Below are 15,448 nucleotides of genomic sequence, written 5' to 3' on the forward strand. Positions count from 1 at the left end.
GAAAAAGAAAAACACAAAAGACAAAGTAGTGCTCTTACTGTTTATTAAGTTTAAAATAAATAAATAAATATAGACACAATTTAACATAAAAATATTACTTATTACATTAATAAATATGCATGTATTTGAAAATTGAAAGAAATAAAAATAGTAGTAGTGACAGTAATAAGAAGAATAAATTGAACGATAGATTAAATCATAAGTTTAATAAAAAATCTACATACCAAAATCTACATAACAAAATCCGATCTTCCTTTACTTATGATAAAACAAATAAGCTATTATGTACCACACACTTTTTACATCTGGGGGAAGACAACACAAATTACCTTATCTTCTGACCAATCTTGAGACAAGAAGTACAGACCCTAAAATCATACACTTCAAAAATGCATCCATGCCACAATAAACTCAATAAAAATTACATCAACACATATATGCTACAAGGCTAATATTACATCTAAATCATGAGATGAATTCAGCCAAAGTGGTATAAGTAACGTAGTATAGGGAGTATGTCCTCCGTATGTACTCTTGCGCCACTTAGATCTAGCCCCGACTCTACTCATTTACTTCTGGTTTGACGGAGACAGGACTGTGCTGCATGACATTACTCCCTAGTAACCTGCTTCTTTCGGACATGGTTATCGCATACTTTCGACTTGCTGCAGGAGGGGGGAGGGGGAGGGGGATTGGTCCCCGTTTGACGCGATATGGGAGCCCTGCTGGTATTCCACGCACACATTGATTGAATGCACGAACTGATCACGTCGCAATGAAGTCATCGGTGCTGCCGTGACGGGAGATGATTAAATGGCTTTCGTGTATTCTTCAAGAAAAGAGTCGCCATGGAGTATGACGATAATGTCGCGATCTGGAGACTTGGAGAACCAGAGCCTGTAGGCGTGGAAGGGGAAATGAAGCGATATGGTCACTATGGCGCAGCCAAGAAAAACCAGTGGAGCAGAGAAGAATTGCTGATGTAAAGCAGGGAGATGGTGGAGTTAGGGGAAGAACTGCCTTCCCCGAAATCAAGTATTTATCGAGGCGGTAGTGGAGGAATAAAATCTTCTGTTGATCTGTTTTGTTTTTTTGAGAGAGAGAGAGAGAGAGAGAGAGAGAGCGAGAGAGCGAGAGGAGCCGTGTCTCTTTACACTCGTAGACAACATAGACGCTACAAGCTTCTACCTACATTTGATGCTGCGCTTCTTTTCAGTCATTTCTGAGCGATTAGTCGTTCGAGATCATAGCTCAGCACACCACAATAATCTCCGGTCATCATGAAGGTATTTGGAGGAGGTTTTTGTCGTTGTAGTTGGAATGTGTGATTGGAAGGGGTTTGGTTGATCAATCATGGAGAGGAGAATTCCCGACTCGTAAAGTCTGGTAAGTGACTAATGATTTAAAGAACCTGTGTGCTTTAGGATATTTTAGAGCGTGAATTGCGGGATTGCGAGTTTGGCTTGATCGGTTCAAGGTTGCATTGAGGAAGTGCAAGACCCAAGTTTCTGTCGATTGATCACGTCTGTCCCTTCGATATCGGTAGCGGATTGTTGCTTTGACGGTTATCATACTTTGTTTCTCTCTCTATATATATACATATATGTTCATTTAAATATAAATAAATATAAATACCTACAATTTGCTCTCACTACGAGGCATTTCCCGTCATTGAACTCCTTGATAAATTGATAGTCCTCGCCGCCTGTCGTAGTTGCTCCAGTGCGTATCTTTTAGCAATTTTGTAAGCAGAGGCAATTTTAGCAACTTTCCTGGAGGTGCCGAGGAGTCTACTGAGGTGTCGTTATTCCATTTCCTTCTGGTTTTCAGTCGTGAGTGTCTCCTGTGAGTTGTGATTTCACACGGCGCACGTTATGTTGCAGAATGTGGCAAGTCGGAGATTGGTGGAGTGGCAACAGATGCCGACATTATCATTGTCCCTTGCATCTTGAGCCGTTCTTTGTGCGGGGGCGTCACGGGCGATGGATATAAAATGCCTTGAGGAATGACGCGGGCTCGGAAAATTGGAAGAGTGTTTACGACTGCTGCTGCACCATTTGTGCGACAATCATGACGGTGCCACTGTCGCCCTCGCAGTATGATTCCCCGGCCCTCGATGATGGCTGTTCGTCAGTGCGAGTCGCAGTACGCGCGCGCCCTTTGATCGAGAAGGAGATCGTGGAGAAGTGCAAGGAATGTGTTTCCTATTCACAAGATGGTAAACAAGTAGTCTTGGGAAAAGATCGTCGGTTCACTTTCGATCATGTCTTCGGCCCTATTGTAAGTCAGGAAGATGTCTACATCGACTGCGTCAAGCCCCTTGTTGAAAGTTGCTGCGCTGGGTACGCAAACACACGGCCACACATTTGCCTGGATGCTTAACTACAGTATCCTGATCTTATTTCTCTTGTGCCGCTCAGTAAACTTATAAGTTTGAAAGGAGTAGAGATTATGCCCTAAAGCATTCGCTTGTATGGAGTTGCTGAGCTCCATAGTAATTGCACCTATCGAAGGATTTTTTCTGTGGTCGTTGTGCATTCATGATAAAATTCTCAAAATTTTCGGCAAGTTGGTGGATTAGACTTGTTTTGGACACACCTCCAGATAGAATCGAATGCGAGTGGATGCAGTCTGCGGAAAGAGCAATGGTGGGGGCATTTTGCGATAGTTTTGGTAATTCCATACTTTTTACGTTGGGAATTGCAAAGGAAATCAGTGGTGGAAAGTAATTGATTCACCTTGCAAGGCTGGTCGATTGTGGAGAAGAAACAAGGAAGAACAGTATGGGATTTCGTTTCATTGTAGTCTTGGAGTACTGTGGATAGAGCAGAATTGTCTCGGAAGCCAAGGCCGGTGGGAAACCAAACAGGCTTGTTGGTCGACTTTTCGACTCAAGCATATTCGGGATTTTATTGGGGATGAGTTTTACTGAGATTTCAACTCATCCGTTTGTAGCTCGCTGAAGCGAAAGTTCTTTTCTGTAGGTTTCTGAAATCTCGGGTCGTGCCCTCGCCTACTTTGCTCAGGACTTCGCAGGGATGAACTCAGAAGATATTAGATTAGAAGGGTTCATCGATGGATTGTGTATAATATGCTTGGTGACGTAACTTTCTCCTATAATTACCTATTCAATTAATAAATCTAGTTGACAATACCCAGCTCAAGGGTTTTTATTTTCAGTAATGAGCTGAATATATGTGGAATTATGACAAATTTCAAAGTCAGGACCCCCTCGCGTTCAATGTGTGTCATTGGTGTAGACTTGTGAGGAAATTTGATGTGGAAGTTTCTACTGACACAGGTACAATGCAACGGTTTTGGCATATGGACAGACAGGGTCTGGGAAAACTTTCACCATGGGTTGTGGCAATAATGCATCGTTGTTGGAGGAGGAGCTCGGGATTTTACCTCGAGCCATTCGCCAGCTCTTCGAATGTGTTGAGGAGCGCAGTAATCAGGCTGAGTTCCTTGTATTTCCTTTACCTATTCCACATTTCCTTAGAAAATCTGCTTTCCTCTCCTGTGTAAGATTGTAGTGCCAGATGAATTCTTGGAAACGAGATGTTGTTTGTGTTATGACATCTAAGGTTGTATTTTATCAAGCCTGTTTGCAATGGAGTGCTGAGCTTGAGATGAATCATGCGTGCTTTTACAGATCAAGTGTGCGTTTGTTGAGATTTACAATGAGGAGATTAAGGACTTGCTGCACCCAGACACGCCCTCTAGATCTATTTCTATTCGCGAAGATGCGAATGGCGATATAGTACTTGCAGGTGTTAAAGAAGAAGTTGTCACCAGCTTTGAAAGTATGATCAGGTATGCACACCAATTTATTTTAAGTTGGCGTTGATCGACGTTGTATGTAGCTTTCAGTGCGTAGTACTTTTTCAGAATTTCTTATGAAGTCACTAAGCAGCCATGTCTGTTGTGGAAGTAAATTATAGAATGATGCACGAAGAATTTTTTTTATTTTTCGCTTGTTGCACGTTCGGGTTTTTCAGGAGTGTGAAAATACTTGGAAATACTAGTACAATCCTTCGAGATTGACTACCTCCTCACCCTGTGATTTTTTTCCCTTGGTCGTCACTTTGTTGTAATTGGTATGATCTACTCATTGATTACATCAAATCTTGCATCAAAGGCTAAGACCTATTGTGTGGTTGCTCTGTCTACTTCTACAGGTTTCTTGAACATGGGTCGGTTTTTCGTACAACAGGAAGTACGTTGATGAACCAGCATTCGAGCCGATCACATGCTATTTTCACCATTATTGTCGAGCAGCGGAGCATTGTAGAATGTACTAATACCAATGATGTCATCACCGCCAAGTTTCACTTGGTGAGTCATGCAATTGCCGCTTTCTCTGAACCCGGTCGCAATCTCACGACCTTCGCAAAACGAAACTGATGTAGGCTAAACAGTCTTAGATAGCCAATTTTGGGATGGGCTTGAGTGCACAAACCAGGGATGTAGTCTGTTTAATGCCAGGGTTATCGGTGAGTCTAACCCCCTAAGCATTGAGGTGTTGCAGGTTGACTTGGCAGGCTCAGAAAGGGCGAAGCGTACGGGTGCCGTTGGCATGCGTTTCAAAGAGTCTGTTACTATCAACTGTGGTCTGCTTGCTTTAGGCAATGTCATAAGGTAATATTTGTAAGCTGTCATTATTTCATTGATGTCCTTACCAGTGTTGCAATTCTTTCACTTCATTTGGCACCGATGGCTTGTATCAGTATGTGATGGATCCTCTGCAAATCTTGTGTTCATAAATTATTTTTGTATCAGCAAACCAATTTACTTATTTCTAGGAAGTTTGATATTGGCTTACTGTAACATGTGTAGTGCATTGGGGGATGAGCGAAAAAGGTGTCAACATGTACCATACAGGGAATCGAAACTTACACGAATGCTACAGGTTCGGTTACATTCCCTTCTTCTAGCCATGTTTTGTGTACACGTTCATTTGATGTAGTTTCATGTAGTGCGTCTTCTTTGAATGTCCTCATTGGTATTGAAATTGAGGATGGTTTCTCTGCAAGGATTACATGCATATGTAAAAGTCGAAATAGATGCCCCTTTCTTTTTGACTTGACAATGTGCAGAAACTCCTAATTCGATTGTCCAAGTTCTAGGAAACATCTTGCCATCCAGCTAGTTGAATATGCAGTTATTTTGAACCTCAAATTGATTAAACTGTGATCTGATTCCTTCTTATGTAAAGAGTGTTCTCAATTGACTACTTTCAATATTTGCGTGTGCTTTTGTGACCCTGCAGGATTCCCTGGGCGGAAACAGCCGCACATGTATGATTGCATGTATCAGGTGCTTCTTGTGGAGTAGAATGTATATATATGTTGATGATTAGTTGGGTTCTTCAATCGTTTGCTTGTATTGTGCTTATATTTCAAAAAATCTAATAAAATTCTCACATTAATTTTGGTGGTTACACAATATTCTTTAATAGTACGGCAGACACGAACTTTGAGGAGACACTGAATACATTGAAGTACGCTAACCGGGCTCGCAATATCCGCAACAACCCTGTTATTAACCGCGATCCGCAGTCTGTCATGCTAAATCAATTGCGGCAAGAAATCCGAGTGAGAATATTATTGACTTCCTGTGAAGTTATGTAGTAAATTAGCTGTGCCAGAGTGCCTGAGATGTTGTGATGGTAATTTGTGCTTGAGTCTTTCAAACTCTGAATATCCAATTTGATGAGAATGTTTCTTCATGAACAGGCTTTACAAGTGGAGTTGTTGAATTTGCGAATGCATAACATGGGGCTTGAAACTGTCAGTGGTCCACAAAGCTTGGAGATTCTTCTTGAAGATGAATCACATCGAGAGTTTCTAGCTGATATCCGGTTTGTTTTATTTACAACTACCAACACACGAGTTGTTTTCAAGTAGCGTGCATTCGTTCTACAAGCATAAACTAGCTGACGACCGTTGAACTAATCTGCATTATTAAAATAATGGTCAACGTTATGTGAACATTGAGTTTGTATTGCCTTCATTCATTGTTATAGTTATGTTTATCATTATACTTATTTTTTTATTCTTTTTTAATATCATATGTAGTTTGTCTTTTGTGGGCGTCGGGATCCATGAGGCATCGAACTATGTCACAGATGATGATTCATTGAATTTTGTAACTTGAGGATTATAATTTGAGCATTAAAAAGCGTGGGAGGAATTCAGCACAGGAATTGGTCACCAATTGCTCTGAAGTTCCAAGGGTCTGTGCGTTGTAGGGTAGAAGACAATATTTTTCTACATGTCGAACTTTTGCATTGTCTATTTTTGCATCTGAATATGTGATTTTGAAGTGATGAAGTCGTCATCAACACTTTCATGCAAACGATCCTGGTAAATTTTGATAGACTTCGTAGTAGATTGATCTCTGTAAAGTTATTTAAGGTCTGGAGAATGCACTAATTGAGTGTAATTATGTTGTGATCATGAAGAGCACGGGCAGATATATCTGTGGGTATGACTGCAGAGCTCAATGCTGTGCGTAGAAAGAGTAGAGAAAGCGAGCAAGAGTGTCTTAAATTGAAGGATGAGATACAGGTAACTGCTTTCTGACGACGTTAGATGTAATTATAAATGTCAAAATCATTTAACTATATGCAAGCTTTCTGAAGTATTTGTGGAGTGCAAGGAAAGATCTTTCCAGTTATATCCCCAAGTTATGTTGTGGGGGTTGAACCTAAGGTTTTCCCTGTGACATTATAACGGCAGGCATTAGAGTTGCTAGTGAATAAACTACAGGAGGAGATGTTGGAAATGCGTATTGAACGCGATCATTGCCAGGTTAGACTTAAATGATCCATATATGAGTAGCTTGTAGTACATACTATCTTCAAACTTGCAATTTTATCATTATGTGGCTGGATTCTCTGTGTTCCTGCACAGTTAAGGTTTCATTCATTGCACCGACTTAACTTTTGATTTTGCAGTTAAAATTGGATGAGGTCAATTCTGAAATGATGGCATTAAAACAAGTGGTACCACGTTGGGAAAGTTGCAATGACATCGGTTTTGCGGTCAAAAGTCACCTTTCAGAAATGATGAAGAGAGTTGTTGGAGGGATTGATGATGAAGGTTCAGGTTTGGCATCGAGTGAAAGTTCATTCTCTAGCCTAGACAGGCCAGCTAGTGCTGATACGGCAATGAGAAAATTTGAGAAGGATCTCAACCCTATGACTGACTGGGTAACCCCTCGAGACAGTGGATTGATTGACCGACCCAAGACACAACCAGAAGATAGTCAAGCTGTTGGTTCCATGCGGAATTTATTTTCCCCTTCCAAAGCAGATGTAAAGGTAAGCACTCCACTTGGAAGTTCATTTTGAAGTTTGAAGAAGATAGTTCATGTCGTCTACAACATAAACTGTTTGTGATTTACTTTTAATGCAGCGTGTGAATTGTAACTCTCCGAATCAAGCTAATAGAGGTACTCGCAACATCATCAACCAGCATTTGCGAACGATTCGGGTCCTGGAAGAGCGACTAGCAGTCAAAGAAAGTGATGTGAAATCTAAAGACGAAGCATTGAAGGAAGCCACTGAAGATCTCGCAAGAGATGAACGGATCTTTGCTGAGAAGGTAGCCTCAAATGTCCTACATTGTGTATATTTACATAGCAGAGAGTCATATGCTATTGTGTGACCACGTTCTAATGTAAATATTATTTCCTTTTACATACAAATTTACAGATGAAGGAGATAAAGATACTGAAAAAGCTTGCCCAAGATCTGTCAAATGAGAAGAAGACTTTGATGCAAAAGACAGAAAAGGATGCTTCTATCATCTCGCGCTTGTCCGAGGAGGCCATGGCGAAGGAGGATGAATTGGGTCGTCTTCGAACATCGATTGAAACTTTGCAGACTGGGCGGCCAGACGCTTTCGTCATGAATGGTGCTGGTGTTCCTGGACTTCCAGTTGCCGTTATGAACCCAAAAGGAAAAAATGATGATTGTTATAGTGACAACATGGAGAACTCTGATGAGGTTGCAATCACAATCTTTGCCAGTATCTGTATGTTGTTACTTGAAGTTGATGTTGTTTTATCAATTAAGTTATTGTCTTTGTTTTTGATATTGTCCTTATTCGTCTCATCTTTCCAACTGCTTGTGGTATTAGAGTTTTAAAATGCATTTTTTTTGAGGACTTTGATCTGAGTTCCATCATCAAACGTTTTGTCAAAGTCTGCATTGCACATGACAAAATATAAGTAGAAGCAGAGTTTGTGATTGCAACCTTCTCAAACATGATGTAATATTACGCTTCAGGCTAAGGGCGACGTATTAGATGGTTCTATTGATATGGGCGATACTTTTGATCAAGCTTGTCTCAGCGATTTAAGTGAAAAACTGAAGGTTGGTCTTTTAATTCCTCGTTTATCCAGAATACCCAAATTTTGAGAAACACGTGAAAATCATTGTATTGTTTTCTGTCTGCTTGTCTAGATCCATGTAACTTTTGTGGCCCGTGCATGTGGGATATCTTTGGTTAAGGTTGGAGATACGAAAGAAGGGTTTCTCTCTGAAAAAATAGCTTTTGAAGAGCAGAAACATCTTGAAGAGGATGAGCGTGTTCAAACTCGAGAATTTAAGCGTAACAAACAGGTGTAGTTTTCCTGAACAAGAGATTGAGTGTCCACTGAGTTGTAGGTTTGACTTCTGATGACCTGCAAGACTATTGGTATCAAGTTAATCTCTCCTTCACTTGCAATCATCTCACAGAATTGTTTGTTTACAGAGGTTCAACCTCCTTTCGAACTGTCTATGGCCAAAACCATGTGAGACACGTGATAATTAGGACGGCATGACAACTAATTGAACTAGGAAGCATATATTGATATTCAACTACTTCGACTGCCAAGTTTATTGCCAGCTTCCTTCCCACATTAAAGAGGCGACCTTGTAGCAAATCATAGGGTTTCAACAGGATCTTTCATCGAATATGTAGAAACGATATGTTTTGTATAACAGAATAAAGAAACTTTATTTAGCATCACGTACGAAAGTCCTGCTGAGCTTAGAATAAACAGTCGCCTTTTTATCTGTTTCATAACCTTTGGGTTATATGGATGTAAACAAAATTGCTGACATTGGTTAGCTTGTCCGTATTATGATGTCGATACTCGTGTGATGCGTATTTTTTTGCACGATTGCTTCAAATGTACTCGTGTTTTATGCACATGGATTATAAATTTCTTCTCTGCATGTGACTTCATTTTTATAGGTGTTGTCTCTTCTAAATTCTACAGTTCTTTTTGTTCTTACTTTTCTTTTTTGGTATTAATGTCTTCTTTCAGGTGAGCTCCTACAAACTTTATGAAGTTAGTAATTGGATGTACGAGTTTCAAGTTTTTATACACTCAGCGGGCATAAAATCACTCTTCCTTTGCCAGAGAATAAAATGTGACTTCAAGTTTTGATTAGACAAAGGTGGCCCTTGCAGGTAATGGACAAGCAGCTGCATGAGTTAGCCTTCAGCATTCAGCAGAAGGAGGAGCTTATTGAAGAATTGGCTAAAAATGAATCTGAAACAAAGCACTTGACAGTGCAATATGAGAGCCGCATGCTTGAACTTGAAGCCGAGGTTCACCGTCATCACCTTCTCCTGGTGTGTTTGGTTTCCATATTGAAACAAATCACCCTCATCAATTTATCTTCAGAAATGCTGTATAAGTGAAAAAATTGTGTAAGGCTGACCTGAAAATGAACCATAATTCTTTGAATTTTAATTTAATTTAATTTAATTTTTTTTTCCTATTTTCAAACAAAGAAATCTAATGAACTGCTTGCAGACTTCTAAGGTCAGGTAGCAACTAGCACAGAACCTTGCCGTGAGATGATTAGTGCCATGTTCCAATTGCAGATATTTTTAGCATTTCTTAAGGCATTTTAAGAGGTACCTCTTTGCTATCAACAATCTTTTCTGTCGGTTATCTTCAGATGAAAAGAAAAGAGGAAGAGGTGGATTCCTTGAAGAAGGAATTGGAGGCCATAGATAAAAATGTTGTTCGTGGGATAGAGGAGAAGAAGAAACTGCGAGAACAGTATGAGGAGAAGGTGAAGAAAATCACCGCTCAACTGGTATCTCTTAAAAAACAACGTTGGGAGCAAGAGTCACAACGCCTTGAGCGGCAAAAGGCAAAATCTGATGTAAAGGTATTTATGATTTTGTCCTGATTTCACTGAATAGCCAGTAAGTATGGACATGGTAATCACAACGCGAACTCCACATCGATTAGCCGCTCCTTTCGAGTACTTGGACACGTCCCTCTTGTCAAGATTCAGATCAAGTCATTTATATACAATATCTGGCAACTTGTTGAGATACCCCAACATGAGCACAGGATTTCATGAAACTATTCAAACCTGGGGAATTGCTAAGTTTGCCGAATTTATATCTGCACCTTGTTGGTCTATTGTACTACGAGAATTTCAGCTTCACCTTGTCCTAGAGCTCAGCATGGAAAGAATTCACTCGAACTGCGGCAATGTTTGTGTAATAATAGGTGCAGCAATTGCAACACGAGATTACTCGTATGCGGGTCCAGCAAGATTTCTTGAAGGAGAAGATAAAGGAAACAACTGAGAAGTATGAGGATGGCCATGAGATGCACCAGAAAAACATGGTTATTTTGAAGCGAGAATCAGAAAATCAAGTTAAACGTGCTCGTGAATTGGAGGTATCTAGCCTAAACGCCTCTTCATTAATTACCTCCAGAGATTGCAGATAGAAAGGGTATATTTGGGATTAGTACTTCTTTATTATGGCTTTCTTTTTCTGTTGTGATGTGTACTAAATTTCAAATAAATTGGTATATCTTGTTCTTGAAATTTGCTTTACTAGAGAGTAAATTGGTGAAGATTTGGTTAGCGTCAGTCGAAGAACTTGAATAGAAAAAATCCTTGCATGCTGAGGTTGGATGGCTTTGAAGGATCCCGCAGTCGAACCTCTTATAGGGTTGAAGATTGAATGTTATTGGACAATATATCTTCAGTGTACATGGGAATGATATGGTCAACGTGGAACTGGACATGCTTACTGTGCTCAGTGAACTGATAGGAGCTTGAATCTGACATTGGATGTGAGGTTGACAGATTGAAAACCAGCGACAAAGTCAGGTTACCAGCACAAAGAATGAGGAAAGGTCTGCAGCCAACAAGAAACTGGAGTTAGAAATTTTAGTAATGGATTCACCAATAGTTGGGAGTCAAGAGCGTACTGATCAGAAAAGTAATTCCAAGAGGGGAAGAACTGCTCTTCCTGGTCTTGCTGAGTCACCTCATGTGATAAATGTAGACCGCATGGAATCTCTTCTAGACCAAGAGATCGACAAGCTTTTGAAGATGAAGGAAGCGAAAAACTCCACAAACAAATTGGTGAGAGTTTTTTTTTTTTTTTTTTTTTTTTTTTTTTTTTCGAGGTACATTAACGTCTACATGGCGGTCATATGGATATTTATCGAAGTTATAAGTTTCATCGTCAACTCTTTGTTTAAGAACAGCATCTTTCGGCTATTCCTCAGCAATTTTTTGGGGTTCGAAGTGCCACTCTGATGTGCAAGATTAGAGCAGGAGGCAAAGAAGGAAGAGATACTGTCAGAGAAGGATGATTGTGTGAATGAAAGATCAAAGCTGGAGTTAAAGCACGCGCGTGCTGTGCATGACATAACCAAAAAATTAGAGCAAAAAAGAGTTCGCATTGAGATGCTTGAGAAAAATGCCCAAGAAAAGCTGGGCAAAGCGGAGGAAGCGAAGTCTGCAGGGAAGCTTGCTCTCGCAAATGAACTTACTGAGGAGGTACTTTTTTTCCCACAAACATCATAGAGCACGTCATCTGACCCGGTTTTATGACTACTTCCCATTGATGGTAGAGGTGAATGAATCAGTGTTCCAATGTATGAAGATTATGGTTTTGGCAAGTTTCTTTGTGCCTGATGAAAATTGGGATCAGGTTACTTTGCTGCATGAGGACTGTGCTCGTGAAAAGGAAACATGTATAAAATTGGAGGATTTTCAGAGTTCTCAGAAACTATTGAAAGAGGCGGAAGAGCTTAGGGACCTGGATGAGCGGATTGAGGGTCTGGATGCTCAAGCGGAGTATGTGACCTCATCCATTGCTGAGCACGAGCGTGATATCTTGGAGGGAAATATCACCAAGTAAAACTTTTATCCTGTGGAGCTACTTTAATCACGTTCTCATATTTAAGTCCTCTGATAGCAAGACATTCCTAAAGAGTGCAATATTGCACATTCCTTGAATGATCAGTTTTTATTAATTTAAAAAATCACCTCCCCACTCCATAGGTTCTTCCGCTTGTTGCTTGTCTTTTGTATTGAGATGACAAAAACGATTAAAACTAATGCAGGGAGGAAATGACTGCCCAGCTTGATACAATATCACCGCATGATGCCAAGGTCATGCTGGGAAAATACTTGGAAAAATTTGTTGGAGCAATAGAGAAGCAACGGCAGGAAGCTAAAGACATGGCCAATCTTGAGGTTCAGCTGAAGGAGAAGAAACAAGCACTCAACGAAATCGAGCGAAACTCTAGGCTGAAACAGCTTGAATTTGACCGCAGGTACCCATATTGCGAGCGAGGTGGTTTGTGGTCTCAGTAGGGCTCGATTGTGCATTCTTTGCAAGATCTTATAAACTGCAAGCTTACACATGCTCAAAAAAACACATCATTTTTAATGAATCTTCCAGTTTGACCCTTGGGTGTTCAGTGATTGTATAACATGTCCATTCTGACATATTTTTAATTTTGTCTGCTCCGCTGTGAAGCAAAGCTGAGCTACTTCGAAGTCCTAATGGTGGACATGCTATCATGCCCTATCTTGAGTAGATGCTTTGAGGATTATGATTTTTTGGACATGAATTCTGAAACAGTAAATTCTGGCACCACACTGGTAGAAGCATACGTAGTTTGTGCTCCCCACATCACGGGAGGTTGTGGTATTCTAATGATGATTACAACTTCAACCTTCGCAGATTGACGGAGTTGCAAACACACCACGCTAGGAACGTGCAATACTTGTTGAAACAGGTTGAAACTGTGTCGTCCGATCCTTTACTCAAAAGGTGTGTTCTACCCTGTTTGATTACAAGGTATGTTAATTTGGAAGGTGTTGGGTCATCAAATATAGCCCTAAGTTTTCTTGTTTCCAGTTGATGGCATTCTTGAACATTGAGAGTTGCCACAGTGTTATTTAGTTTTCAGGAGTATCCTCTGTTATTCACCTGATTAAATTCCCCTGCTCGTTTGAGGGTGTAAGAAATAGTTAATAAGCTTCAGCATTTTCGGTGCAGAGTTTGGGCGATCATTCAACTTTGACACATATCGGGGGATTTTTTTCAAATAAATGTGTTTAATTTGCTTACTGTTATGCACATGAGTACAGAAATATTTGATTGAAACAAAGTTCATCAAGATTTTTAAGGGCCTACATATTCTGGGTTACTGAATGAAAATTCTGGTTTATCTTCGATCATGCATACTTGGTGAAATGACAGAATAAGTGCTCTTGAAAATTGGGAAATAATGTGTTGCTCATTAATAATAGCTGTCTATAGCAGGCCTTGCAAAAGAAGAGCTTGTGATTTGTGTTGTTCATGCAGGCCAGTTAATTTGATTACAACTACCCTTGCGGACATCCACTTGCAAGATTCTGAATTTGCAGATGATAAAGATGAGTCAACTGATAAGGTGGTGCCTGGTGTAGCACAAAACGTTGTGGAATTAGGCAAGGTCAACGTTCATGATAAGGTTTGTGAAGAGCTTGTGACTCTGGAAACTTTTTTCATTGATCAACTAAGCAAGAAACACGGCTTGATCAACTGCTTATGCTTATGTAGTGCATCCAGCTTCTATTCTTATTGGGGAAGTAATAATGCGACACTGGGCGAAGTATCTTGAGGGATGAGTAATGACATTTCGTTTGTGAATTGAACAATCGTTAAAATAGTGAGAATGTTTGTTGGCTGCTACAGTCCATAAAGAGCAAGTTGCAAGCAGAGCGTCAGATCTGGGAATCTGAGCGTGCATCCTGGGAAGCTCGTGAACATTCATTCTTGTCCAAGCACGAACAACTCGAGAGAGACCATCAGGTGCTCTTCGCTTACTTGAGGTCATTTTAGTTCCTGACTTAATCTTGCTATTATCATCCTGGTTGGCAAATTGTGGGAAATTTCTCCGGAGTATGCAAAATTTTGTTTTCCTGCACATGAATTGGAAAAGTTGTCTCTCATGAGTGAACAGAATGAATGCAGCATTGTTCGTAGATTGTATGGCAACTGTTGTACTTGGCAACAAAACTTGCTACCAGATGATTTTAGGATCTGTCAGTAACTCCAGCATCATTCATTTGCATCACCTCATTTATGAACAATACATCAGCAGGAAGGATTAGTGTCTAAGACCATGGTACACCAGCATCTTTTTCTGGACCACGTAGTTCAAGGCCTGAGTAATTCTAGTATATGTTGTGCCATGCCCATAGAAGTATCAGCGTCTGGTTCACGTTAAATGACCTCATTCGTATACATGGTGATATTGACTTTGTAGTCATTGGATATTCATTGTTTGCCAGAAACGTGCACGCTTTTGTTGTTCTTCGCAGGCACTTAAAGAGGAACTAGAGAATACAAAATCGTTAATGCACAAGGCTGGATTGGGCATACGGTTACCTGTCAGCAACGTGAGAGAGCTAATGGAGATTGATGTTGACCACCGGTGCTCGCAACTCCAGCTTCCATCACGCAGGGAACCATGACTTAATCTGTCTACATCTCTGATGCCTCGTCCACGTTTTCCTGCCACCACAGGAATTATGTGCAACGAGTCTTGGTGCTGGCGAGCAGATGCTTAGTGAATATCCGACATGTTTTGGTTGTGTTTAAGAGGATAGTCAACAGGCCTTCTCGACCATACCTTAGCTTTTGCCTCCTTTATAAGCAACTTTGGATTCTTCATTATTACTTAAATTCTTCATTGATACTTCTCCCTCTCATATTTTTTCTGAAGCTCCCACGAGTGCGCTAGGTCCCAGTGCGGGTATTCTTTCGCTGCCTTAATTCTATCTGAACTTTTATTATAGGTGACAGCATTAACTCCGTTCCACATGTTAGGATCATGAGAATGCACAGAGGTAAATATATAAAGTTTCTTGCAGGCTCATTCTAAATAGGTGAAGAAGTAGACCCTTTTGTCACAGATTCCGTATAGTATTATACTTGGCTTATTGATCCAATTACTTACAAGTTTCTATAGTCTCTGCGTTTGGTAGAGTATGTTATCATGTTCGTTATGAGGGACCATCATCGTACTTATGTTCAATGGCAGCATAAAAGCACTGCCTCGACAAGCTTCTCTTCTGAGTACATTTTTAACCCTTAAAAGTGCTGGAAGACTCAAACCAGCT

General features: G+C 40.3%; 1 protein-coding gene across 15 annotated transcripts; it reads left to right on the top strand.

Annotated features, from left to right (window-relative positions):
• Positions 1–375: 375 nt before the first annotated feature.
• LOC112280240 (uncharacterized) lies at positions 376–15,211 on the top strand. 15 transcript variants are annotated; one of them, XM_090248911.1, is made up of 29 exons: positions 378–1,286; positions 1,425–1,564; positions 1,884–2,342; positions 3,302–3,470; positions 3,656–3,816; positions 4,182–4,338; positions 4,532–4,641; positions 4,840–4,912; positions 5,273–5,319; positions 5,462–5,597; positions 5,739–5,863; positions 6,467–6,572; positions 6,744–6,815; positions 6,962–7,327; positions 7,422–7,610; positions 7,721–8,014; positions 8,297–8,383; positions 8,522–8,632; positions 9,471–9,635; positions 9,968–10,183; positions 10,534–10,707; positions 11,123–11,404; positions 11,600–11,824; positions 11,979–12,184; positions 12,394–12,606; positions 13,020–13,109; positions 13,647–13,794; positions 14,019–14,135; positions 14,648–15,211. In XM_090248911.1, the coding sequence occupies exons 3-29, from the start codon at positions 2,071–2,073 to the stop codon at positions 14,798–14,800; spliced, it is 4,464 nt and encodes a 1,487-aa protein (XP_090105037.1). In that variant the 5' UTR covers positions 378–1,286; positions 1,425–1,564; positions 1,884–2,070; the 3' UTR covers positions 14,801–15,211. The 15 variants fall into 15 exon arrangements, 14 of the variants coding, with proteins under 14 accessions (XP_090105042.1, XP_024371265.1, XP_090105037.1 ...); XM_090248912.1 differs by having other exon boundaries at positions 1,425–1,542; XM_090248913.1 differs by having other exon boundaries at positions 378–1,050.
• Positions 15,212–15,448: the final 237 nt, after the last annotated feature.

This window comes from Physcomitrium patens, chromosome 3 (assembly GCF_059467195.1).
Source record: "Physcomitrium patens ecotype Gransden chromosome 3, ASM5946719v1, whole genome shotgun sequence".
Lineage (NCBI taxonomy): Eukaryota > Viridiplantae > Streptophyta > Bryopsida > Funariales > Funariaceae > Physcomitrium > Physcomitrium patens.

Coding starts and splice junctions, on each gene's coding strand:
- LOC112280240 (XM_024515493.3), top strand. CDS start 2,071: ATGACGGTGCCACTGTCGCCCTCGCAGTATGATTCCCCGGCCCTCGAT. Junction 6,816..6,961: donor TTGAACGCGATCATTGCCAG/GTTAGACTTAAA, acceptor TTGATTTTGCAG/TTAAAATTGGATGAGGTCAA. Junction 8,015..8,296: donor ACATGGAGAACTCTGATGAG/GTTGCAATCACA, acceptor ATTACGCTTCAG/GCTAAGGGCGACGTATTAGA.